The sequence below is a fragment of the Solenopsis invicta genome, chromosome 8 (assembly GCF_016802725.1).
Source record: "Solenopsis invicta isolate M01_SB chromosome 8, UNIL_Sinv_3.0, whole genome shotgun sequence".
Taxonomy (NCBI): domain Eukaryota; kingdom Metazoa; phylum Arthropoda; class Insecta; order Hymenoptera; family Formicidae; genus Solenopsis; species Solenopsis invicta.
Genome location: NC_052671.1, coordinates 23,901,946 through 23,929,138, shown reverse-complemented (window position 1 = coordinate 23,929,138; position 27,193 = coordinate 23,901,946). Strand labels below are relative to the sequence as shown.

The 27,193-nt window shown below is 36.5% G+C and overlaps 2 protein-coding genes across 3 annotated transcripts in view; both read left to right on the top strand.

Moving 5' to 3' along the window:
• LOC105203969 (tRNA-dihydrouridine(20) synthase [NAD(P)+]-like) overlaps nt 1-27,193 on the top strand; it is a 523,658-nt gene that overhangs the window by 216,256 nt on the left and 280,209 nt on the right. The window lies entirely within an intron of this gene.
• Nucleotides 1-27,193, top strand: part of LOC105198717 — a 120,799-nt gene that overhangs the window by 27,503 nt on the left and 66,103 nt on the right. For both annotated transcript variants that reach the window (XM_039452706.1, XM_039452705.1), the window contains 2 exons: nt 4,730-4,897; nt 4,996-5,177. In XM_039452706.1, coding sequence (XP_039308640.1) covers nt 4,730-4,897; nt 4,996-5,177 — 350 coding nt within the window. The remainder of the gene's footprint in view (nt 1-4,729; nt 4,898-4,995; nt 5,178-27,193) is intronic.

Sequence of the window (27,193 nt, the reverse complement as noted above, 5' to 3'; positions counted from 1 at the left end):
ACTTAGGCATTCTCGAGAAAATGACGATTAAATTTCTAGCACGATATTTCTAGCATCTATAGTACCGTTACAGAAAAATGATTATCGAATAAGCGACGTGGCGTAGGCAAGCGTAGGGCGTTAGGATGTCGACTGGTACGCTTGGGGTCTCAAGTTCGATCCCCGCAGATAAATTTTTTTTTTTTATTTAAATTTTTATATTTTTTAATTGTTATAAATAATTTATAATTGTTTTTAATTATTTAATATAAAATGTTATTTAACACGTAAGTGAATCTGAGAGACCCCATATGAAGTTTTGAACGCTTGCTATGTGAAGACGGAATGAGATAGGAGGTTTGGACCAAGACGTAAAAAAAGTTTGAAATCTCCTCTTTCGATTGATATGGTTGATCAACTTTTTTGGTCAACTAGAATTCAAACGGCACGGCAGCAAAGTTTTGTTAGGGTCAATGCGACCCATATAGTGTGTAAGTGAAACTTTTTTTGTGTGTATTTTACATAAAAAAAACTGGACAAAATACGTTCGAACAGGTCGGTTTGCGGATGTTACTTGCATATACTCTGTCTAAATTTGGAATACTATGAAATGCTGTAGAAAAGGGAGTTTTTCCGAAATATTTCATAAAACACATCAATTTTCAATTGTGAAACAATTTAATCAAAAATACCTCATATTTGCCTTGTTACATAAGTAGATTTTTTAATAGAAATGACAATGATATAATTTTTTTTTGAAAGTATGAATCTTTAGCTTTAAAACGCCGTATTGTAAAGTTCTTCAAAGTTTTTTGTTGCAAAGATATGATTTTTATTTTTAAAATGGATTTTTAGATGCTCAAAAATACTTCACATTCTCCATGTTACATAATTATACTTTTTAAAAGGAATGATTTTGCCAAATTTTATTTGGAAAGTGTGACTTTTTAGCTTTAAAACGCCGTATTTGAAAATTCTTAAACGTTTTTTGTTGCAAAGATATGATTTTTGTAAGGAAAAGTGGATTTTTGATTAATTTCTCATTTTTATTTAATGGTTTTTCTTTTATAACTTCACAATAAATTATTTTTCGGCAATGCCGATTGTGCAGTCACACTCCTGAGATTTTGAACTTTTATTAAAAAAAAAATCATAGAAAAATATTGATTGTAATTAAAGTTATAGCTTCTCAAAGTTGAAAAAGTCTCCCAGACCCAAAAATGTGTTTCCGTATTTTACAGGATCGGTGTGTTTAAAGGTTAAAAAAGTCAAGCAATTTAAAATGATCTGAAATGTAATTCTTTTCAACAAGCAATTTTTTGATTATTTTTATAGCACTTTTTAAGAGCGATTTACTGTAAAAATCTTGTTGTTCTTTTTCATTTGAAGTACTCATTGACGATCCCGGAATATCCATATTGTCAATAAATAAGTACAAATATCTTTCGGAAATTCACACCCGTCTAACCCGAAGGACGACTGTGTCGAGACTGTGTTGCTTTTGTTTATTTTAAGCAAGGAGTTTCGTATACCAGTTAACATAAGGTCTAGACAAAAAAAAACAATAACAAAACGTTTTACTCGAAGATCGTTGTAGATATAACAATTTAAAAACATTTATTTTGACGTTCTTAAAACGATCATTGTAAATTTTTATTGCAAATATATTTTTTTGTCCACATTGAACAAGAACGCCTACTACGGTCATAGCTAAGTTTTCGTGCTTGTATTGTCTATGTGATTTTATATGCTGTCCTCAAGTTTCAGTGAACTGCGCGCCAAATTAATTTTCAGTCATAACACAATTCTAAGTTGAACGAGATTAAGTAATATCACGTATTATTAAATATTAACCCTTTTTCCCCTGAAAAAACTGTAAAGAAATTAATGGAAATTAATTCGGCGCGCAGTTCACTGAACTTGAGGAAAGTATATAAAATCACATAGACAATACAAGCACGAAGACTTAGCTACGACCGTAGTAGGCATTCTTGTTCAATGTGTGTTGATACAGCAACGGTCAAAATATCTCTCTCTAATATTTTTTTGTGTTTATGAGAAATTTTAATTTTATTAATAATAGAAGAGCATTTTAAATTTCTTGACTTTTTAAACTAACATTTTATATTAAATAATTAAAAATGATTTAAAATTATATACATATAACAATTAAAAAATATAAGATTTAAATAAAAAAAAGTTTTATCCGCGGGGATTGAACCTGGGACTCCAAGCGTACCAGTCGACGTCCTAACGTGCTACGTCACGTCGCTTATTCGATAATCATTCTTTTGTAACGGTACTATAGGTGCTGAAAATATTTAATCGTTATTTTCTCGAGAATGCCTAAGTTACGCAACAAACGGCTTTACTACAGTAAAAGTGTGAGTGAATACAACACACCCATAAAATTTTATTAAAATCGGCGAGATTACTTTGCAGGGTTTCCCCTGATAGAACGTGATTTATAAAAATGTATGTCACTACCCAAGCAGAACAACAAGTCAAAATGACATCAAAGTGATTCACAATTGTGTCAAAACGACATCCAAAATGAATCGTAATTGATTGAAAAGTGACTTTTAATGATCATTATGCAGTCACTTCGACATCATTTTGACGTTGTGATGACTCCCTGTTCTGCTTGGGTACCTACATAGAAATTGACCTCCAGTGGATGTCCATCACCTTTCATAGTTCTTATAGTTCCATAACAATCTCCACATTCAAATGTAGATTAGGCGTTGAAATTATTTACAACTTGCGACTGGCAACTAGCCACTCGCGATTTGCAACTACACTTTACAACTCATTGTAGACCTTAAGTATTGTAAATTGAACCGGTTGAAAAAAAGAATGAATGTACATCCATGGAATTTGATTCTGTCTATGAGGAAATTTTTCAAACTAAAAAGTCGCTATCTTTCTACATACTTACAGTTTATGATTAACGTAACGACCAATAAGCTCTAGTCGTTACATTAATCATGAACTGCGAGTATGTAGAAAGTGGTGACTTCTCAGTTTGAAAAATTTCTCCATGGACAGAATCAAATTCCGTGGATGTATATGTTCATAACATACGAGTTTTATGACATTCTAAGGTTATATTTCAAATAAACATTACCTACACGTTTTAGATTTCCTTTAAATCGCCCTGTAATATTGCAAATGTGGATTGACAAAATTGGAAGAGAAGGTTTTCAACCAACCAAAAATCACCTTATTTTCAGTGCACATTTTAAAGCTAAAGATTATATGGACAGATCAAGCACAAGGGGTGTGCTTGGTATACTTTCTAAGGTTCCTGCTCCTGCATTCATACTTATAAGCGGCTATTTTGTTATAGATAACATGGTTGAAACCGGAAATCCTTCCTGTCTCAATACTGTCATCTGCTAACACAGGTTAGCGATCTAGATTTAGTATAGATATCTGCGTCATTAAACAAAAAAGTCATCACAAAAAAGTTATATGTAATAAAAAAAACAGATAAAAGAATTAAAAAGTTCTTTTATACATTTTTTTTATTACAAAAATTATATTTGTTGTTATTTTTATAAAAAAAAAACGGATAACCATTTTTTAAAATTCTTTGTTAATTTTTTTGTGATATTTTTTAGTGACCACTTTTGTGATGTAAAGATTTAAATTTAAACGATGTTGATAAAGTATATTTTTTAAATAAAATTAGTTCAGCTATTTTTGAAGAAAACTATTTTTTTATTTCAATTTCTTCTTTATAGTTCCTAAAAAAATGCAATTTCAATAAAAAAGAAGAGGGCTACTGTTGACAATATGGCTACTTCTATTATTTCTGTTCTTAGGTGACGTATTCTAACAATTGCTTATGGAGTTATTCGTTTAGTAGCCCGCCGTTCTTTAGTGATACTAATAAGCCAATACATAATGACTGACAATTATTATAAGGCAGTTTTACTTTTGAGCACTTCTAAACTTTTTCAAGGTACACTTTTAACTTTTAATTACATACACTTCCTCATTATTCTTAAGCTAGAGTGTATTATAACACGAAGGTACATACTCGTATACTCGAGTGTTTTTTTTGTTATTTAACTTTTTATTCGGCCGTATACATTTTGAGTTATACAAAGTTAAAACATTAACATAGAATTTTGTTAATATTAACAATTAACATTAGAGATTATTTTATGCTGGTTGTTTAATGTTAAACAGGAATAAAGTGATATTTTTAATAAAATTTCTAATGGTATTTCTAAAGTTTCTGAACGCAGGAAAATACTAAATCAGAAAAATTCTAAACAATGGAAAATTTAAAATATATAATTTTATAACAAGTTAATGTGTTTTTTAAACTAAACTAATTTTTTAATTATTATTTTTATAGATAGCCATATTACAACCATTTTTTCTCTTCTACCGATTATGCAGTGCATTAGATTTTTATAAATCACGTCCTAAATAATAAATATTTCATTACTTTGAATCTAGAATTTGTCAAACAACACTCTGACGAATGTAATCGTTCAAGTTTCAATAGAAAATATTAATTATAAACAAAGTTAGTCAATAAAATGAAAATGGGTGCCATATTATCCTTTTCTCCTCTATTAATTTTCGGGAAAGTTTTACATTTTAAATGTGCTAATTAATGACACTAATTTGAACTTGATTGGTGTAAGAACAGATTTTATATGCTTATTCATTTCATCAAAATTTTATTATAATTTTTTCTATTATATTTTTACTATTAGAGAATATCTTTTAGGTGAGTTAGCGGAAATGATAGTGTATCAAGGACCTATATTAGACGTTGATATGGAACTTGGGGCCGCCGGATTTTGGAATAATACTATGCGTCCAAGTGTTTATTATTTAAAAAGTAAAAATGGCCACTTTGATGCCACCCGTGCTGAGATAGTTGGTGATATCGACGGTAATCATCGTAAAAAAAATATTTTTTTTTTAATTATAGAAAAGTAATACGTATGAAATTACAAGCGAAATTTACTTTCTATCCTGTTTGATTTATAGGTCTCATTATAGCGGGCAAGGTGCGCACTTTGGTCAACGATTTTTACAGTCTTCGTTTGAGCCAAATTCTCGATATGTATTATTCAGATGAAGGTATAACTTTGTTTAATGAGAACATCAAAGTTTGTGACAGGAAGAAAGCTTTTTCATATACTGTGTCAAAGACACTTTTAAATGAACAGGTATTTTTTTGTATATTTTGATATAATATTCTAATAATAGTTATAAAATAAAAATAAGTCGAAAGTAAGGGGAAAGTGATGGAAGTGTAAACAAAACTTCTAGAAAGCGTAAATTGGACAGTTGAACATAAAAGAAGTCTTAAGGATGTTTTGATTCTACAATATTACACTAATAAAAAAGAATTATTAAATTTTAACAAATATTTTTTTGGGTACTTGCAATGAAATATTTACTAAAAGTAAATAAATATTTATTTAGTGCAAAAACAACTAATTTAATTTAACTATCATTTTTTTATTGAATAAATATTTATGTTTCGTAAGTAAATATTTTATTGCAAGTATATTTAAACAAATATTTATTAAAATTTAATTATTTTTTTCCTTAGTGTAGTTAAAAATTATGATAAATATGCTGATGGGGGGTGGGGGAAGCAGTATCGATGACCTTGACCTTGACATGTGTTGTCAAGATCGTGATTTTGAGTGACCAAGAAGTTTTAGCAGTCGCTCTTTATAAGTTATTAACAAAAACAGCTCTTTGGTAAAAGTATATGAAAAATTTGAATAGGAAAATTTCTATTTGCCTGAATACATTTCAGTCCGAAATCTGTACCTGAACGAGTCAGTTTTATACTAAGCAAATCCATAAAAAAGAAAACGCATCTGATTGAATCCGTCATAATCCGAAGTCAGCAGAAAGATTCCAGTCCGACTAAATCCTATCTATACCGGATGTCTGATAAGAATAGATATCATATTATTACATAATCTCAATAAACAAAACAATATTTTTATAACATTTTAAAAAACTTTTTTGCAGCAAAAAAAAAACTCCCGAGAAAGAAACTTTTTTTAAGAATTTTTTTGGAAATTTCCAAACGGTTACCCATCCGCGGCAAACAATGCTTGACTTCTGCGACTGCTGCGAACTGATCGTGATGATCTGTAAACACTTTGTGCTAATACATGTATACATATAACTGATAGATGAAGTGAATATATGTTATCGAAAAGATAAAACGTGTATAATTAAAACATATTATTTATATGTATAAATATATACAGAATGTTTGATATTGTTTACTTATGCTGTCGTGGGTTAATAGAGCAAGTCAAACTGAGAAGAAAAGTCTATTTTCCAAAATTCGCAATAATTATCGAAATAAAAATTAATAGATAGATAGATAACTTTTTATTGTTCCCCGTAGGGTTACAATCTTCTATACAGCTATATACAAAAAAAAAACAAAAAATTTTTATCTACATTTGTTCACTACTTTAACCTATCTTAGACCTAAACGCACGCTATATACACACTTACCCGGGACCTCCGCTTCCGTCGTAAGTCAACTCTACTTCCACATACCTTCCTTCCTTCTTACTCTACTTTACCATTCCAAAGCTTCTCATTCACACCTCTCTCCATTCCTCACACAAGCACTTTCCTTTCTCTCTCATTCTCTCTCTCTCTATCACTCTCCGTTCTTTACCACATTCACTCCTTCTTGCTTTCTCCCCATTCCTTGTCTTCTTCCCCCTCATCGTCCATCACCCCCCCCTTCCCTAAACACTTCCACTTTTTTTCAGCCAATCCTCTCTCTCCCTACTCTCCCCACTCTCCTCCAGCACCTCCTGTACTATCTCCTCCCCCCTAGCCCCCAACTCCCGCAGTTCTCCCAAACATGTTTCCATGTTTCCTCTTCTTTCCCACACACCGTGCACATCCTCTCCTCCTCTCTCGCCCAATATCTTTCTTCCCTGACCTCTTCTCCCAGCCTGTACCACGCCATTTTCTTCCATCTGTTCTACGCCCATCTTTTTTTTAGATACTCCGGAATCTTCTCCCCTTTCACTCTCTTATACCACCTATTATATCACGACTCTCTAATTTTCCCCCACCTCTCTTCTTTCTGCTTACTCATATCCCATTCCTGTACACTACCAAAATCAAGAATCTCATCTTTCCTTTCTATTTTCTTTAATTCTCTTCCTCTCTCCTTAAAAAATCCCTGCTTTTCCTTCTCCCATCTCAATAAACTCATCTCCTTTTTTGTCCTCTCCCTTATCTCCTCCCAACACTTCCTCGGCAGCTAACTTCCCCTACCCTTCGCCAATCTCTCCTCAAATCCCCACGCTCTTCTTCCTGTTCTTCCCCTCAATTTGTCTCTTTGCAATTCTTATCTAATTATGTAACCCAGCCCTTTCCCACTCATCCCCATCATCTATCTCAAATACCTTTTCTGCATCCTTTTTATTCTCTCTTTCTCTCTCTACCCTCAAATCTCCACCCCATACGCCATAACGGTCCAAACTAACCCATCAAACAACCAAATTCTCTTTCCCCAATTCTTTCCAAATTTTCTCTTCCCTATCAGGAAGCATCCATTGGGGCACAGTACAATTGGACACAGCCAATCACATCGGCTGGTGTCTAGTAATTTTCTTTTGTTCAAATGCTGTGAGTGGTTTGTGTCCAATTGTACTGTGTCCAAATAGATGCTTTCCTTCCTTATCCCCCACACTTGTCCCATCACTGTCACTCCCCTCTTTACCCTATCTCTTATCTGCTCCTCCTGCTTCCCATTCCTTTGAAATACATACCCTAGGTATTTGTATTTCTTTACTTCTTCTACTTCCCTGCCTTTTTATTTCTATTTCACTTTCCTTTTTTGCCCCCTTCCCTTCCCAAATTTTATTATCTTTGACTTCTTTGCATTAACCTCTAATCTTTTCTTCTTCATGTACCTCTCCAACCTGCTCATCATTGCTTTCATCCCGTCCTCCTCCTCCACCAGTAAGACAATGTCGTCTGCGTATGCGAGAGTGTAGACTTTTTCACCCAGATACATCTGTCTGTTAACTAGATAATTCAGAACATAAATGTTGTCCACAGTTCCCATCCCCTTCCGAAAATCCGTTTGGTTCTGTAGTATCCTGCCTCCTTCTACATCCCTTTTTAGCCTTTCCCTCAAAATCATTGCGTAGATCTTGTACAGCGTCGGCATTAAAATGACCCCCCTATAATCCTCCACCTTTTTCCCTTCTCTTTGCTTTCTTACCGGCACCATTATTCTCTCGCACCACTCGTCTATCCCTTCTTCTCCTCTCTATATCCTATTGCAAATCTCCGACACATACCTCTCCAACCTCTCTCCACCGTACTTCCATACCTCCCCGGGCAATCCATCCCCAAGCCCCAGCGGCTTTTTTCTCTTTTAATTTCTTTACTGCCATTTCTTTCACCTCCCCTCTCGTGATCTCTTTCTCCACATCCTCTTTTCTGTCTCCCCTCATTTCTCTTATCATTCTTCCCGTCACCCCTCCTAAAACCCTTTTTAAATATTTCACCCACTCCTCTTTCTTTATATTCCAGCTAATCCCTTTTCTTTTCCTTCTTTCCCTACTCTCTACTTCCCAGACCTGTTCTTTTGTCTTCTCCTTCTTCGCCTTTTCCACCGACTTGTCATTCTTGTTCTTTTCTTCTCCTCTATCCTTCTATTGTACTCCCTTTTTACTTCCCTATATCTTTCCCCTCCTACTCCTGTTTTCTTTTATCTTTTCAATTCTCTCTTCACCTCCCTCTTTCTCTCTCTACATTTCTCGTTCTACCATCCTGTTCCTTTCCTCGCTCCCTCTCCTTTCTGATCCTCCCTCAAGGGAGAGATAGGACGCGGGAAAAGAACGAACAAGCAACGGTAAGAGAATTGGAAGCAAAGAGGAAGACAGATAGAAAAGGTGGGAAACGAGATAAAGGAGGATTTGACAGGGGGTAGGACAATTGGAGGGAGGATTGTAGGAAAGGAACGTATCGGGAGTATGGGGGTAGTAAAAATGTGGAAGAAAAAAAGGGAGTTAAAAGCAGGAGGAGAGGAAGAGGAGAGGATGGAAAGGAAGGAGGAGAGTGGAGTTCTTCAGAGAAGCAAAAAGACGGCGAAATTGCCGGTAGAGATAGCGGAAGGGAGAGAGTTAGAGATGATGGGGACCATGAAGAGATAGATGGATGAGATGATGGGAAGGTAAGAGAGGATGGAGGAGATGATGGAAAAGAGAAATGGAAGGGAAAATGAAGTTGATAATGAAACAATTAAAGAGTTTAAAAAGGAGAGAAGAGCAGTGGAGGAGAGAGAGGGAAAAATGGAGAAAAAAGTGGAGGAATTGGAAAAAAAATGGGAGGAGGGATTGAAGTTGGTGGAAGGGAGAAGAGCTTAAAGGATTTGGAACAAAGAATGAAAAAAATAGAAGGAAGAAAGGGGCAAAGGTGAGGGGGAGGAAAACAGGTGGGGGCTTGAGGAAAGAGTGAGGAAGATGGAGGAGATGTGGAAGAGAAGTGAGAAAAAGTAAAGAAGGAGGAGGGTGGTGATAAAGGGTTACAAAACAGGGGATAAAGACGCAAGGAGTAAGATTGAGGAAATAATAAGAAAGGTAGGAGCAGAGGTGGGAATGGAGGAAGTGAGGGAAGTGAAAACGGAGAGAGAGGAGCAGGGGGGGTTGCGATAGTAAGCTTTACAGCAGAAGGGGAGAAAAGGAAAGTAATGAGAGAAAGAAAGGAAAACTTAGGACAGAGAAGATATGGATAGAGGACGACTTAACGTGGAGGAAAAATGAAGAGATGGAGAATTAAAGAGGTAGCGAAAAAGAAGGAAAGGAAAGGGACTGGAGTGTGGGTAGAAAATAAAATGATCAATGGAGTGTGGTGGTTCTATGATGAGAAGGAGAGAGGGTTAAAAGACAGGGAAGAGAGAAAGTGAGAGGACAATGCAGAATTAAGAGGGGGGTCGGGAAGGGGGGAAGGGAAAACGAGAGAGAAAGGGCAGAAGGGGGAGAGAGAAGGGGAAAATAAAATCAATGAAACAAAGGATGGGAAAAAGTAAAAAGGTGAAAATAGATTTTTGGAATGTGGCAAAGTTAAGAAACAAGGACGGGGAATTTTGGAAGGAAATAAATGATTGAAATGTGGTGGTAATAATGGAGACGTGGCTAGAGAAGAAAGGGTGGGAAAGGACAAGAGACAGGATGACGAAAGGGTTTAGGTGGGGTGTACAGTTGGCAAGTAAAATAAACAAGAAAGGGAGAGCGATAGGAGGAATGGTAATAGGAATAAGAAATGGGATAGAAATTATAGAGGAAATGGAAGAAAGGGTTACGGAAAGGATTATAAAAAAAGTAATTGCGATAGTAGGGGGGGGGATTTTAATGTTAGGACAAGGGAGGAAAAAGATCGTTGGGAGGGGAAACGGAAAAAGAGGGAGGAGGTCAAAGGATAAGAAAATGAACAGAGATGGAAGGTTTTTGTTCGAGGCGTTGGAGGAAGCGGGGTGGTGGATTTTCAATAGAGGAGGGAAAGGCGATGAAAACGGGGAATGGACGTACGCAGGGGAAAGAGGAGAGTCAGTATTGGACTATGTGATGGGAGATGAGGAAGTATGGGAGAGGGTGAGTAGTGTTAAGGTGAAGGACATAATAGATTTGGATCATTTGCCGGTGGTTGTTAGGATTGAAGAAGGGGAGCGGAAAGTGACAAGAAAGAGGGGAGGGGAAAAGACGAGGTGGGTTTGGTCGCCAGAGGGAAAGAGACTATTTACAGAAAAGTTGAAAAAGCTATGGGTGGGGAGGAAAGAAGAGGATAAAGTGAAGGAAGATATTAAGGGGATGCTTAATTTCTGTCCGCGCGCGTGCACCTTGCCGTCCTCGCCACACCGCTTACCAACTCTCTTATTCCACCTCTATATTCGCTATACTCCGCGCCCCTGCTCGTGCTCGTGCTCGCGCACTTCTTTCTTCCTTCCCCGCTTTCCGCACCCTCCTTTCTTGCTCCACAGCTCCTAACCTCACTACCGCTTTCACACTCTCTCTCACATACACTCCACTCAATCTCTCCCTCCTCACTCACTCCACCTTTCAGCTTTTTCTCTCTACCCACACACTCCACTTTCCCCTTCCACTTCCCACAATCACTCTTCACCTCTAAAATAAAATCCTTCAATTCCCACTTGACCACTCTTACTCGCTCCGAAAACGGAAGTCTGAGATAAAAATTAATAAAGTCGGCGAATAAGCACGTACACTTTCCCTACCCATCGCACGCGGAAACCGCCCATCGGTCGCCAAGTTAGCGGCAGCCGGCGCGGTAAGGAGGCGGATAAAATAACCATTGATGTTTGTCCCTCCTCACCCCTTGCCACTGGCTTGGTGACCGACGAGTAGTCCCCGCGTGCGGTGAATAAAGAATATACGTGCTCATTTGCCAAATTTAATAAATTTTTCCCCGGCTTTATATAAATTATGATATTGTAAAGTATAGTGCAGATGTTATTTTTCTAAAAAGTTGCATAATAAATTTTGCTCATTTTAAGGCCTAATTATTTTTGTTTCTTCTGTTATTTACTGATACAAGCTTGACTTTATCTATATTATTTGAAATATACGCTGGCCAAAACAATGCATTATACACGTCTTCCGTTTCGTTACCATATGTTTAACTTCAATTATATGCATCATTTCTTTGGGAATAAGGAGATTTCTTTATTGAAATACACTTTAAAATTTCACTAAAGGCTCTGTGAGTAAGAAACGCGTTTGATTAATTGATTGATTAATTGATTATTGTACCCGTTAATTTTTAAAAAAATTTTCTCTGGCTTTATGTAAGTTATGTTATAGTAAAGTATAGTGTAGATGTTATTTTTCTTCGAGGTTGTATAATAAACTTTGCTCGTTTTATGCCTAATTATTTTTGTTTCTTCTGTTATTTATTCATACGAGCTTAATTTTATCTATACTATTTAATAAATTTTATCTCGGTAAATATTGCAAATTTTGAAAAATGGTAAAGGACTTTTCTTCTCAGTTTGACATGCTCTATCAACTAACGAGAGTATAAGTGAACAATATCAAACAACCTGTACAAAATTATACAGGGTGTCAGACAAATATTTTTTTTTCTGCCAAATTAAAGGTTATTTTTTCCAAATACAACCATTTACAGAGTGACCGGAAAATTGCGACTAATATTTCGGGACGTGATTCAGGATACCAAAAAAAAGAAAAAAAAACTGTATAAACATAGGTCCTGAAATAAATCGTTTTCGAGTTATAGCCACTTTTATGTTTAAAAAATTGTATTTTATATTCCGCGTGGCATCTCTTTTTAAATTTTTTATTAAATTCCTAATTTTTTAATTTTTATTTTTTATTTTTTTAATTATCAAATTTATTATTATTTTTAATTAATAATTTCTAATTTTAGTTTTTTTTAATTTTTCGAAATTTGTAAATATATTATTTTTTAAATCAAGGATAAACATAAATTTAAATTGAATTAAATAAGGTGTTGAAAATGACCACCTTTAGCACGAGTGCCCTTATTCTCCTATCAAAGGAATTTCGAACTATTTGAAAAACATTTGGATCTGTCCTTATTTCTTGGAATCCATGAATTCTTTGTCTTAAGTTAGCAATATTATTAGACGCATGTTTGTAAACAATTTAAAACAAAAAATAAAAAAATTAGGAATTTAATAAAAAATTTAAAAAGGAATGTTACGCGGAATATAAAATACAATTGTTTTAACATAAAAGTGGCTATAACTCGGAAACGACTCATTTTCGGACCTATGTTTGTATAGCTTTTTTCCTTCTTTTGTGGTCCCAAATTACGTCCCGAAATATTAGTCACAATTTTCCGGACATCCTGTATAATAAAAATTAAAAAAACTTTCAGTGGTGGAGATATTTTGTTAAACAAAATAAAAGAAATTTTTTTTCTCTTTATTTTTTAAAGTATTAAACCGTACAATTTTTGTTAAAAAAATTTTTTTCTGTCTTTTCTACTTTCGACGATATTTACCCTGAAAGAAAAATATCGTTTTTTTTTTCAAAGTGTGTTTTACCCCTAAACATGAGATTCCGCCGATATAAAAAAATACAGGTTTCTTAGACTTTCGTCTTTAACAACATATTTCAAGGAGAATCAAATTAGTGCCGGACACCCGTTTTAGTTCCCTTGTCAGTTTGACTTGCTGTATCAACCCACGAGAACATAAGTGAACAATATCAAACATTCTGTACAAAATTATTCAAGGTGTCAGGCAAAATTCGCTTATGTTCTCGTGGGTTGAAAGAGCAAGTTAAACTGAGAAGAAAAGTTTTTACCATTTTTCTAAATCCGCAATAGTTACAAGCAATAACGTCTGCCGGTCAGGGGTCCTAGATTCCTGCTTTAAGCTGCACATTCCCTTGATCTCTCGCCGCTTACTCCTGACTAGGCGACTGCTAGGCAGGACGGGATCCGATAGCGCACGGTGCGATAGCCCACCAACCAATCATCTTGACTTATCTAACCCAACCAACGGAAAAACTCTAGGCATCGGCCACTGTGAGTGGTGGTGGGCTATCGGTCCCGTGCGCTATCGGGATCCGCCCTGCTAGGCAGTCTCCGCGTCGTAAGCAGAGAAAGTATGCGCTTATTCGCCGGCTTTACTAACTTTTATCTCGGTAATTATTGTGAATTTTGAAAAATGGTAAAGGACCTTTCTTCTCAATTTGACTTGCTCTATCAACCCACAAGAGCATAAGCGAATTTTGCCAGACACTTTGAATAATTTTATACAGGGTATTTAATATCGTTCACTTATGCTTTCATTGGTTGATAAAGCAAGTCAAATTAAGAAGAAAAGTCCTTTACTATTTTTCAAAATTTGCAATAGTTACTAAGATAAAATTTATTAAAGTTAGCATATACATTCCCTACTTACCACACGCGGGGACTGTTTGTTGATCGCTAAGCCAGTGGTAAGCGGCGCGGTGAGACGGGAGAAGCAACAATGGCTGTCTTATCCGCCTCCTCACCACCTGTTGCGGTTGCTTCTGGCTTGGTGATTGACGGGCGGTTTCCACGTGCGGTGGGTAGCAAAAATACGTGCTCATTTGCCAAATTTACTCATTTTTACTATTTTGGTAATTATTGTAAATTTTGATAAATGGTAAAGGATTTTTTTTCTCAGTTTGATTTGCTTTATCAACTCACAAGATCATAAGTGAACTTTTTCGAACACCCTATATAGGTGAGACCAGGGCTATTTGTTAGATCTTTTTTTTCTTTTGTGTCTCCTGAGTCCTATATTCATTTAAAAAAAACATGGGACGGTTTAAAAAATTGGATCTTCTCCTTCAAAATGCCGGTATAGATAAAACATTAAAATGTACTTGCTTTGAAATACATATAAAAATGTCAAACAATGCCAAGAATTACGAATAGTCCCAAGCCCTGGGTAATTCGAAAATAGTCCGGAAATATTCTGAAAATTGTGTTTTAAAATTTAAAAAAATGTAAAAAAGCTGTTGTAAAGAATTTCTTTTATTAAGAAAAGGATATATAATGTTATAAAAAAATGTTACATACAACAAAAAAATACAAACACACAATAAAGAAATTTATTGCTTTAACGTTTTCGAAACAAGTCAGAGACTATTTGTATTTTGTGTAATTACATCCGTTAAGTATTAAATTGTGTATTTTGATACACAGAATGCGAAAATGAAAAAAAAATCGTCCAAGCGACAATTTGACGTTTAGTTTATCGAATAACCCCTACGTCAACTGTTTATTACGTATGATCTACAAAAATTTGTTCTCGTCCATCTGGAGAATAGAGACAAAAACAACTTTCATCGCTAAAGAGTACTTTACTCCAGTCTGCGTAAGTCTAGTCTCTATGCTCATGTGCAAAATTGAGTCGAGCTACACGATGACGACGTGTAAGCAAAGGTACAGCCGCTGGCTTACGCAAAACAGATTTTGTTTCGCTAATCTTCTCCGAACAGTGTCAACGGATACATTTATGTTGCGGATATTCTTTAAATTATTTCGAATTTGGACAGCTTTTTGGTATCTGTCTCTTAATGAATTTAAAACAATAAATCGATCATCATTGTCTGTGGTACATCGAGGTTGTCCCGAATCAGATCTTCTCTGGAAAGAATTGGTGTCTAAGTATCTGGCGTAAGCATGTTGTACAGTTGACAATGACAAATCAAGTGCTTCTTCAACATACCTTCGACTTCTGCCATCTTCAATTAAAGCAACAACTTGAGCAGCTTTTTCAGGATTTATCGTCGTTATGAATGAATGTTTATTTTCTTCAGCTACATACAGCCAGGAAGAGGGACTTGGTTTACAAAAGATCTTATCTCACACATCCTTCCATACTATGCATGCATGCGTGCGAGTTTCTTCCCCCCCTCCCTACAACCTCCGAAAGTTTCCCCTTTCTCTTCTCCTCCTTTCTTTGATTAACTCTTTCTTCTCTTCTCATGTCTTACCTCTCCCCACTTAAAACTAGAATATAAATATCTAAATATCTATGTGAGATCTTTCTTTGTACTGGCGTTTCAGTTTGTACTATGCTTGTAAAGTCTATTAATTCTATAAACTAATACTAAGACTAAAACTAAAAACTAAAAACTAAAACTATTACTAAAACTGTTATTAGATGTTCCTTTTCCATTTCCTTATCTTATCTTTATATACATTATATACATTACACCCTTGGCCTTGTATCCTACCCTAATATAGACTAAACCAATAAAACCAATATACAGTATACAATACAATACAATATAATACATATGATTACATTATGTACAGTATTATTTCCAAGTATTATTTTCTTCTTTTTCTTACTTTTCTTTATTATTTGAACATCTTATTTCTCCTTTTCCTTGGTTTTTCCCTTCTTCTTTACGCTTAAGCTTCTCTTTTTCTTTCCAAAACTTAATTAATAATTCTTCTTTCTTTTCGTCTAGCTCCTCATTTTCTAATTTTCTTATTCTATCTCTTACATTTTCTCCTAATCCTACAAACCAATCACCTGTTACCTTACATTCACCTGTAAAATGCTCCATATTGTCTTTCCCCTCCTTACAAAATATACAAATCCTATTTTCCTCTTCTAACCAGTATTTATTATCATTTTCCATGTTTCCGCATCTTAATCTAATTAAAGCCCTTATTCCTTCCCCTCTTTTACCTCCACTTTCTAATCCTTCTTCTATGTATCTTGGGACACCATTTTCTTTTCTGAATTCCTTGTATCTTTTATTATACCTCGCTTCTTGTATTCTGCTTTCTTCTTCTTGCACTTGTACGAGGTGTGTTCAAAAAGTATCGCGAATTTTGAATTTTCGCGGGTTACGTATATTCGAATTTCGATTTTTTTGTGGCGTTATGTTGGTACTCATGTCTCTCACTTATGCCGACAAGCTCGGCCATTTTGAATGTTCACTTAATTGTTGACAGCTGCTTTGCTTGCACGTGTTTTGGATCGTCTTCGATTTTTACCTATTCAAAAAAATGGATCAAAGAACCTGTATCAAATTTTGTCTGAAAAACGAAATTAAGTGCGCGGATGCATTCCGAATGTTGACTGTGGCATACGGAGAAGCTACCTTGGACCGAAGCAACGTTTATCGGTGATACAAAATGTTCTCAGAAGGCCGAGAAGATGTGAACGACGAAGAGCGTGCCGGACGCCCGAGCACTTCAACAACAGACGAAAAAATTAATGAAGTGGAGAAAATGGTATTGGCCAATCGTCGAATCACCGTTAGAGAAGTTGCTGAGGACCTAAACATATCGATTGGCTCGTGCCATTCGATTTTTATCAATGATTTGGGCATGAGACGGGTCGCCGCGAAATTCGTACCAAAATTGCTCAATTGCGACCAAAAACAGCATCGCATGAACATTGCTAATGAGATGTTGGACTCTGTCCGCGACGACCCAAATTTGCTCCAGAGGGTCATAACTGGTGACGAATCGTGGGTTTATGGTAATGACGTGGAAACCAAAGCTCAATCATCTCAATGGAAGCTGCCGCACGAACCAAGACCGAAAAAAGCGCGCCAAGTTCGGTCGAATGTGAAAGTTTTGCTGACAGTTTTCTTCGATTGCAGGGGCGTGGTGCATCATGAGTTCTTGCCACAGGGTAGAACGGTCAATAAGGAATATTACCTGCAAGTTATGCGCAATTTGCGCGAAGCAATCCGCCAGAAACGCCCGGATTTGTGGAAGAACAAAAATTGGCTTTTGCACCACGATAACGCCCCTGCTCACACATCGTTGCTTGTGCGCGACTTTTTGGCCAAAAACAACACACTAATGATGCCGCAGCCACCGTATTCCCCAGATCTGGCCCCCTGTGACTTTTTCTTGTTCCCTAAACTGAAGAGGACCATGAAAGGACGACGTTACGCTACGCTTGACGAGATAAAGACGGCATCGAAGGAGGAGCTGAACAAGATAAAAAAAAATGATTTTTTGAAGTGCTTCGAAGATTGGAAAAACCGTTGGCACAAGTGTATAATATCTCATGGGGATTACTTTGAAGGGGACAAAATAGATATTCATGAATAAATAAATAATTTTTGAAAAAACACAAAATTCGCGATACTTTTTGAACACACCTCGTATTCCCTTCAACCTGTCGATTATGTTTCCGTTTATGTTCCACTCCTCCATCAGTTCCCAAAGCTTTTCTCTGTTTACGTTGTCAAATGCTGCTCTTAGTTCTACGAAGAAGGCGAACACCTTTCTTTCATTTCCATCTTCCTTTCTTTCTCTCTCTCTTTGGACAACATGGCTCAGTATGAAAATGTTGTCCACTGTCCTTCTTCCTTTCCTAAAGCCTGCTTGGCTCTCTGGTATTAACTCTCTCTCCTCTACTTCCTTTTCCAATCTTCTTCTTATAACTTCTGCGTATACCTTGTAGGCCGTACATAACAGCGCTACTCCTCTATAATTTTCCGCCTTCTCCGTGTCCCCTTTCTTGTGAATTGTCACAATTACATTTTTCTTCCAGTCTTCCGGAATCTCATTCTCCTTCCAGATTTCCTTTACTAAATTCACAAATCTTTTTCTTACTTTTGATCCTCCGTATTTCCAGGCTTCCATCGGAATCCCATCAATACCTGCTGCTTTTCCTTTCTTCAAACTATTTATTGCCGTAATTATTTCTACCTCCTTCAGCTCTTCTTCGTCCGTTTCCCTTACTTCTTGTTTTTTTGCTTGTTTCTTCTCCTCTGCTCCTCTTCTTTCCTTTTCCCCTTCTGACACCTCTTCTTCCCCTCCTATTAGTTTCCTAAAATGTTCTGTCCAAGCCTCTTTACTTATCTCATTTTCTATCCAATTTCCTTTTCCTCTTTTCTTATTTATTACTTTCCATACCTCCGCCTCATTCTTCAGCTTCCTCAGTTCTTCTTCTTCTTTCGCTTTCCACTTTCTCTTCTTTTCTTCCATGTGTTCTCTATATTTCCTTCTTTCCTCTATAAATCTCTCTCTGTTTAGCTTTCCCACTCTCCAGCCTCTGTAAACTCTGTGGGCTATCCTTTTCCTCCTTGTACAACTTTTGTCCCACCATTCCTTGTATCCTAGTTTCCTTTTCTTTCCTTCTTTTACCTTTATTTTTGTCATAGCCTCGAGAACCAACTCCTTTAGCGCTTTCCATTTTTCTTCTATTGTTACCTCCTCTATTATTTCTTCTTTCGGATCCGTCTCATTCGTCCTTTCCTTATATTCCTTTATATCCTTTTCTTTCCACCTACATCTCCATCTTTCTTCTTTCTTCTTTTCTGTCTTTTTCTTCTTCTCTCTTCCTGTGTTCCTCTTCACCTCCAAGACCAAGGGCATATGATCCGAGTCCGATCGTCCTACGATTTTAAAATCGTTTACAATTTCTCTATAATATTCGCTTATTACTACGTAGTCTATTACTGAGCTACCCCTCTCTCCTACATAAGTGAATTCCCCTTCTTTATCCCCTTTCATTGTTCCATTCACAATGTTTCCCCCTATTTCTCCTACTAAATCTATGAATTCCCTCCCTCTATCGTTTACTACTTTGTCTTTGCTTTTGCGTACTACTCCCCATCCTTCTTCATCATTCCCTCCCTCCGTACCAGTTCTTGCATTAAAGTCTCCTCCTATTATTATATATTCTCCTTTATTTTCCTCCACTATCCTCTCTATCATGATACTTGTTGTAACCCAGTTTCTGGTTGCGTATATCCCTATTATTATAAAACACCGTTTATCTTCTTTGTTCTTGACTTTTGTTACTAACATCCCTTCTTCTTCTAACCATTTTACTTTTAGCTGCTCTTTTCCCCACTCTTTATTTACTCCTACAATAAAACCTCCTCTTGCTCTACCCCTCTTTTTCTCTCTAATCGCCAAGCTGCAATCCCATGAATGTGTCGTTGGTAATCTCTTCCTAATTCTTTCCCATCCTTTCTCCTCCAACCATGTTTCTATTAAGCATACATAATCCATTTCTCCTATAAAATTCCAAAACTCTACATCTTGTCTCCAGATACCTGCTATGTTCCAAAAAGTCAGTCTCCTCCTCTCTTCATTCTCCTCCTTCCTTTCTTCCTCTTCCCCTTCCTCTTCCTGGCTTAGTTGAAATCCTCCCGTCTCTTATCTTCTCCGTCTTCCACTCTCCTCCTTTCTTTTCCTCTCTCTCTCTCTCCTCTTCTTCTGCCCTTCTTCCCTCTCTCTCTCTTTCTTCCTCTATCTCTTCCCAGTTTCTCCATCTATCTCCTATCTTTACTCTTCCTGTCCCTATTTTTACTTCTATTCCCTTCTCTCTCTGTTCTCTTCTCCATTTGTGAATCTTCTCTTGAGTCTTCCTCTCCTCCCATGATAAATCATTTACTATGAAAATTCCGCCTCCTCTCAACTTACTCTTGTTTATCATGATCTCTTTCTTTTTGTCTTCTCCTTCCACTTTTGCTATAACTACCGTTCTGCTTATCCTACACATCTTTATTTTACATTCTACTCCGATTTCATTCTCCAAAAATTTCTCTATCCATGTGTTCTTATCCTCTTCTTTTTCTAGTTCTTCTCTTCTTCTACCCAGCCCTCTGATAACTATATTGCTGCTTCTTTCCTCTCTTTCCTTCTCGTGCATCCATCTTTTCAGTTTGTTCACCTCTCTGTCGCTGAATCTGTCGTCACTACCTATTGATCTTATGCTCCCCCATTTACTTATTCTAGATGCTCTGCTGCTTCCTCCTCTTTCACTTTCTTCTTCGCTGCTTCTCAGTTCCTCTTCCTCCTTTTCTCCTATGAACTCCTTCCTGACCTCCTCCTTCCATTTTTCAACATTTTCCATTCTCTCTATCACATCGCAGAATCTTTCGTCCCATATTTTCTCTTTGCTCTTTGTTTTATGTAATTCCTCCTTTAACTTCTTTATCTCCTCCTTCAGTTCCTTTACCTCTTCTTTCCATTCTCTTCTCATCTTCTCTCGCTCTCTTTCCCAGTCTGCTGTCCTCGTCCCTCCCGACTCCTCTAACCTAAATGAGACTTTTTTATCATTCGATTTCTCCTCAGTTACCAGCTTTCGCTGTCTCAAATCTCTACTCCCTACTTTACCGACTTCTCTATCTCCCGCCTTACTCGTCATCCTAACCTCTCTTCGCCGCTACTACCTATCTACCCTTTTAGCTTCTTACTCACCTCTTCCTCCCCTCTGCCTTCACTCACCCTAAAACTACCCCCTCTCTCGATTCTCTCTCCCCTCTCCTACCTTCCTCCGCTGACTTAATTAACTACGCAACGCTTACCAAAAACTCGCACGCTCTCGCCACACATCCACTCACTCGCACGCCACCTAACCAAGTCCATTTATCGTCGTTATAATTGATCAGTAATTTGGTGGCGAAACAATTAATTATAATTTAAATTAAAGTCGCACAAAACGCCTCAAAAGAAAAAAATCAAGGAAAAAATATTGTCCAAGACAGCACAAGTTTATGAAGATTTTCTTTACGCACCGCCAAAAATTTGTTAGACTTTTTGCGAATGCGTTAATTACATTTATTACATTGTATGTGAACCTTTCTTACGAGAGAGTGCTTCTTTGCTCGGCCCTCTGTCGGCGGTGTCCCAAACTCGTATTATACTGTGTTCAGATACTGTCTCAAGCGATTGTTTGGCGATAGATGGCGATAAAATAGAAGAATAAGGACAGATGAAATATGTTAAATAAAGAGCGCTAACCTATTGCCCTTATTTTTTCCGTCTAAAAAAAATCTGCAGTATCGACGTCGAGTGAGTTCCACTGTCAGTCCAGCATCCCCTCAACATCTGAAATGTTAGATGAAGTGCAGTTAAATAGGTAGCAAACTTTCCATTTTTTTTCTAATTATTCTTTGCACTCAGCCTAGGAGAGGTCTTGTCTCGGGCAAGGATTCAAAACAGGACTTGACCTGCCGACTTTACTATAGACCGGCCGGCGGGTCGCGCGACGCGGGCGATTGCCGCCGGTGGAAGAAACTATCGTGAAGAAACCGTTGCATGGGATTCGCGAGTAAGCGCCTTGAGGCAAGAGTGAGTTCCGCGAGCACGAGATCCCCGAGTTGCACGCGGTTTGTGCAATTAGTGACAAGAAGTATCGTCACAAAAATATGCCTTTTGTTCAGAGATATATCGTGTCTAAGTTAGAAGGTTCCATGAACCCAGAAGTGGGGACAAAGGTTATCAAAAATAAGTGTAGATAATAGTATAATAAAAAATAATAATTCTCTTATTGTGATTTAAAAGTTATTTAATTTTTATATCAAATAGTTTTATAGATCATAGCTAAATCTTAGTGCTGATATATATTGTGTGATTTTATATACACAAAACTGTGTGAACGTGAAAATGAATATAAAATTACACAATAAATATCAGCACTATAAGAGCTATGCTGTATAAGGCAATTTGCTTAAAAAAACTTTAAAACTAATAAGAGAATTATTTTTTTTACACAGATATAATATTAGAACAATATATGAAATTTAAAATTTTTAAAAATTAGCGATAGATACAATTTTTTGTAATACTGTTACAACTGGGAGAGTCGTCTTGTACTCTCACACTTGCGCACTACACTAACATTCGCGGTAGCTAATAAAAAGGCAGGCTTATATTTAAAAGAGCGATTTTATTAATGAGACAATCTATCAAACCAAAAGCCAGAACACAACAACGCTAATGAGCGACAGTCTTTTAATTTAATTGATCAAAGCTTAAAAATATTCACGAGATATTCAAATGTAGTTATGAGCTAAAAGGTTGGAACACATTTTCTTCAATGGTTTTTGGAATGTAGACTTGCTCATCGATCGGCGAACGTAATTGGTTGGATCCACAGGTAAGAGCCAATTACGTTCGCCGTTCAATGAGTCTACATTCCAAAAATTTATGACTGTACACGGCCATTAAGCCCGTGTCACACTATGTATTGCGGTTGCGGATTGGATTGGGATTGCGGATCGCGAATTAAAATGCAGTAAATAGAGAGTCATCTATTCTACGATTCGCAATCTGGATTTGAAGCTGCCTCGCTTTGATTGGCTGCATTCTAATTTGCGATTCGCAATCCCAATCCGATCCGCATCCACAATACGTACCCAGATAACAAAATGGGCGCAGAGTGAGTTCACGGAGCGCGCATGCCGTGCGGATTATTCGCACGGTGTGAGCTCACGGTATCCGACAGATGCGTCATCATATGAGAATCATATCGGTCGCACGCGTGCGGTATTCATGCGTGCGAGCGATATGAGCCTCAAATGCATTCCCTAAATGAGACTCATATTGCTCGCATGCATGCATACAGCACTCAAAAATTCTAATTATTGCCTATTTTCTTCACGTCTCAATCAGCACATAATATTTAAAAAATGTTTTTAAAAACATTTTAAAAACTTTTGCAATAAAAAAATTTTTTAAAACGTTAAAATTAATGGATTCATACGCTTTTGTACATTAAACAAATTTTTTTTTAATGTTGAGGTTTTATCTTAAGAATTTTTTTCCGAAATTTCCATGCGGTCACCCATCTAAGTTGCGATTCTGGCAAACGTTGCTTGCCCTTACGGAAATGAATTATTGAAAAGGCAATAATCACTATTGACTTACAATAGTGATTATTTATTCTCTAATAGTGATTATGTAGCATCTAATGATTGGATTATTCGCAATAATCATTTCCTAATAGTTTTTGAATGAGTGATTATTGATTTCATAATGAGATTATTTGCAATAATCATTCCCCAATAGTTCTTTTATGGAATGATTATTGATTTCATAATCAGGTTATTTGGAATAATCACCAGTACACTACTTTTAATAGTTAACATATAAATGATTATTAGTTGACTATTTACAATAAACCCAATAAGAACTGGATTGTTTTATACGTTTATTAAACGCAAGTATGGTATAAAACAGGTATAGGTATATGGCAGATATATATATATATATATATATATATATACAGGGTGTTTCAGACCACCCGTACACCCCTTTTCTCTTCGCAGTATTAGGACCAATCAAAAATATGTTCAGACGTAAGTTGTAGGGTTTCAAAAGATCTATTCAATGATCTTATCAGTTTGACCTTGGATGGCGTCGCCAAGGTCAGATCGAAATCACATTAAGTTTTTTAAATGAAACACCCTATTTTTGACTCCAGAATCTAATAGCTGGTGTCAAGACCTTTCCAAAACACTACAAGAAAGTTTATTTTCGTTGACTACTTTCCGAGTTGTGCGGCTTGAAAGTTACACTACCGCCAACACCATGTAAATAACAATATAAAATCACGCGTTACGCAGAAAGCCGTGCAGCCGACACAAAGTAAACACGCGAGCCGGGCCAACAAAAACAGATCATGAAAAATCGTGAAAGTTAGCTGTCGCGACCGTAGATAGTCACATACATATGTATGTCATAATATTATGTAATTACATTATTACTTTAACGGTAGCACACGAGCAATAACGAGCGCGGCTTTCTGCGTAACGATGTCTAACTCGTGATTTTATACATATTGTTATTTGCATAGGATGTAGTAGAGATGTATTCACCACAACGCTATTGTGACTCAACTCAACACGAGTGACAATAACTCTCTCAAACTTGTCACCTACGTCTTCAATAACCGTCATATCAGTATCAATCGCGCAACAAAAATCCGACCCTCTTTATTAGTCTAGGTTTATTTAGCCATGTCCTATTCCAATGAAGAAGCATATGATATGCTGCTAATTTTAGGTGAGTGTCGAGGTACATTCATTGCAGCGGAAAGATTGTGGCGGGAACGTTATCCTGATCGGACTCCTCACTCGCGAAATGTTTTTTCACGTTTGGCTAAACGAATCAAAATTGAAGGTGTCGTTCAGCCTCAACATAACAAAGGTACACAAATTCGTCGTCCGATTATGGATGAAAAAACAGTGGAAATTCTTGCATCGACAGAATTGAACCCTTATGATTCTTTAAGACGACGAGAACAAGATTCTGGTGTTAGTAAAATCAGTGTTTGGCGCATTCTAAAAAATAACAAATTTCACCCTTACAGAATGTCTGTTCATCAAGCGTTGAATTATAACGATATTAGACAGAGACTTGTATTTTGCAACTTTATAAGACAGCAACCACTTGATTTCCACTTGAAAATTTTATTTTCTGACGAATGTACACTTAAAAGTGATGGATCTGTTAATACTTGGAACTCTCGTTATTGGGCACAAAATAATCCTCACTGGTTGAGAGAAGTAGATCATCAAACCATTTGGAAAGTCAATGTTTGGTGTGGAATTGGAAGTCAAATCATAGGTCCTGTTTTCTTTGACGAAAATCTAAACGGTGATAGATATTCCGCCTTGATAATGATAGATCTTCCTGTCTTACTAGAAAATATTCCTCTGCAATTGCGCCTGAACATGTGGTTCCAACAAGATGCATGTCCGTCTCATACATCGAGAGTTGCTCGTGCGGCATTAAATACTATGTTCCCCGACAAGTGGATAGGCAAATACGGTCCAATCAATTATCCACCCCGATCACCAGATCTCACCGTCCTTGATTATTATTTCTGGGGAAGGATAAAAAACTTGGTCTATCATGAACGTCCGACTACGAGGGATAATATGATTCGTAGAATAAGTGAAGCAATTCGATCCTTACGTGCCGAGGAAATTCTTCGAGCAACCAATGATTTTCAAAATAGAGTTGATGCTTGCATCGCAGAGAATGGTGCTCACTTTGAACATTTAGTCGCTTAACAAAATATACACTCATTCATTCCCGAACGTGGGAGGCAAAGGGACTCACGTGAATCAAGCACCCCAAACGTGAGAGGCAAGGGGACTCACGTGAATCAAGCACTCCAAACGTGAGAGGCAAGGGGACTCACGTGAATCAAGCACCCCAAACGTGAGAGGCAAGGGGACTCACGTGAATCAAGCACCCCAAACGTGAGAGGCAAGGGGACTCACGTGAATCAAGCACCCCAATGGGATGAAATTCTCGTCACGTCCACGTCGTTCATTCTGGATAATGCTAAGCACGGGAAAATGCATACAGTCAATCTGGACATGATTGATCATCAAACATAATCAATCCAGTTAATAAACAAAAGCAGAGTACATAAAACTTTGACTCCCTTTTTCCTCCTCCATACACATACGCATGCACGTATGCACACACCCACAGACAAGATTAAATCCGACTAAGTAACCACCACATGGTACATCTTGAGTAATGCTGATGCTGGCGGTAGTGTAACTTTCAAGCCGCACAACTCGGAAAGTAGTCAACGAAAATAAACATTCTTATAGTGTTTTGGAAAGGTCTTGACACCAGCTATTAGATTCTGGAATCAAAAATAGGGTGTTCCACTTAAAAAACTTAATGTGATTTCGATCTGACCTTGGCGACGCCATCCAAGGTCGAACTGATAAGATCATTGAATAGATCTTTTGAAACCCTACAACTTTCGTCTGAACATATTTTTGATTGGTCCTAATCCTGCGAAGAGAAAAGGGGTGTACGGGTGGTCTGAAACACCCTGTATATATATATATATATATATATATATATATATATATATATAGGTAAAACGGTTTTTATATGTTAGTGCAATAAACGTTTATAATAATCGTTCTTATTACGTATATATAATACAGAACGTATTTTATACGTTAAAAAATGGTTTATAAAATGCCAGAAATGTATTTACGTTTATAACACGTATAAAAATACTATAAAATACTATCATATACTAATTAAACGTTTCTTAAATATGTTTACGATTTGTAAAAGTTGTCCCTTTAAATAACGTATCAAAAATAGGATTTAATATCCAGGTATGATATACTTTTTAAATATGTTAATAAAAGTTTAAGCATAAATTATATTTATACGTTTTTATTGCAGCAATATTTAAACGAATAATAAACGTATTTTATACACATTTGGTATAGTTAATTAAAGGTTTATTGAAAACGTATATTATTTATGAAATGAAAAACATTTATAAATTATTTCAGAAATACCGAATACGGTTAAAATCCAAGACATTCAATTATTAATAGTTATTTTACACGTAAAAACATATTACAGTGCTTTCAAAAATCGAGCGATTTGCTTTGGTTTTGAGTCTCAAACATAGACTTTGTACTATGTCTATGGTCTCAAGCTTTTTCGCGACGCCTGTCTACGCGCCTTCGCGGCTTGCGCGGCTTCCACTAGGTGGCCATGCCGTGGGGGTTTTTCTCGTGAGTCGAGTGCGGCCACAGGCATTATATCTAGGCGCCACCGTGACCATTCACCATCATTCTAAATCACACTTGAGCACGTATTACGCATTTGTTCGGAATTGATTCGGATCGGAATTATTACGTTTCTCACTAAATTTCTATTGTGTTTTCTAGGGAAAACGGAATAATTCCAATCGGAATTGATTCCGAACAAATGCATAATATGTGCCTGGAGTGAAACTTTTGGGAACTAGTTGTTGCAACCTCGAGACGAATTTCACTCTCGTTTTTTTTCAAATGTGATGTGTATGTGGTTCGCTGTTCCACATAAAATTTTATATTTTTACATGTAGAAATAACAATTTGTATTGTTATTAAATTTTGTACATAAATGTTTAATTCAGATTTAATCTTTA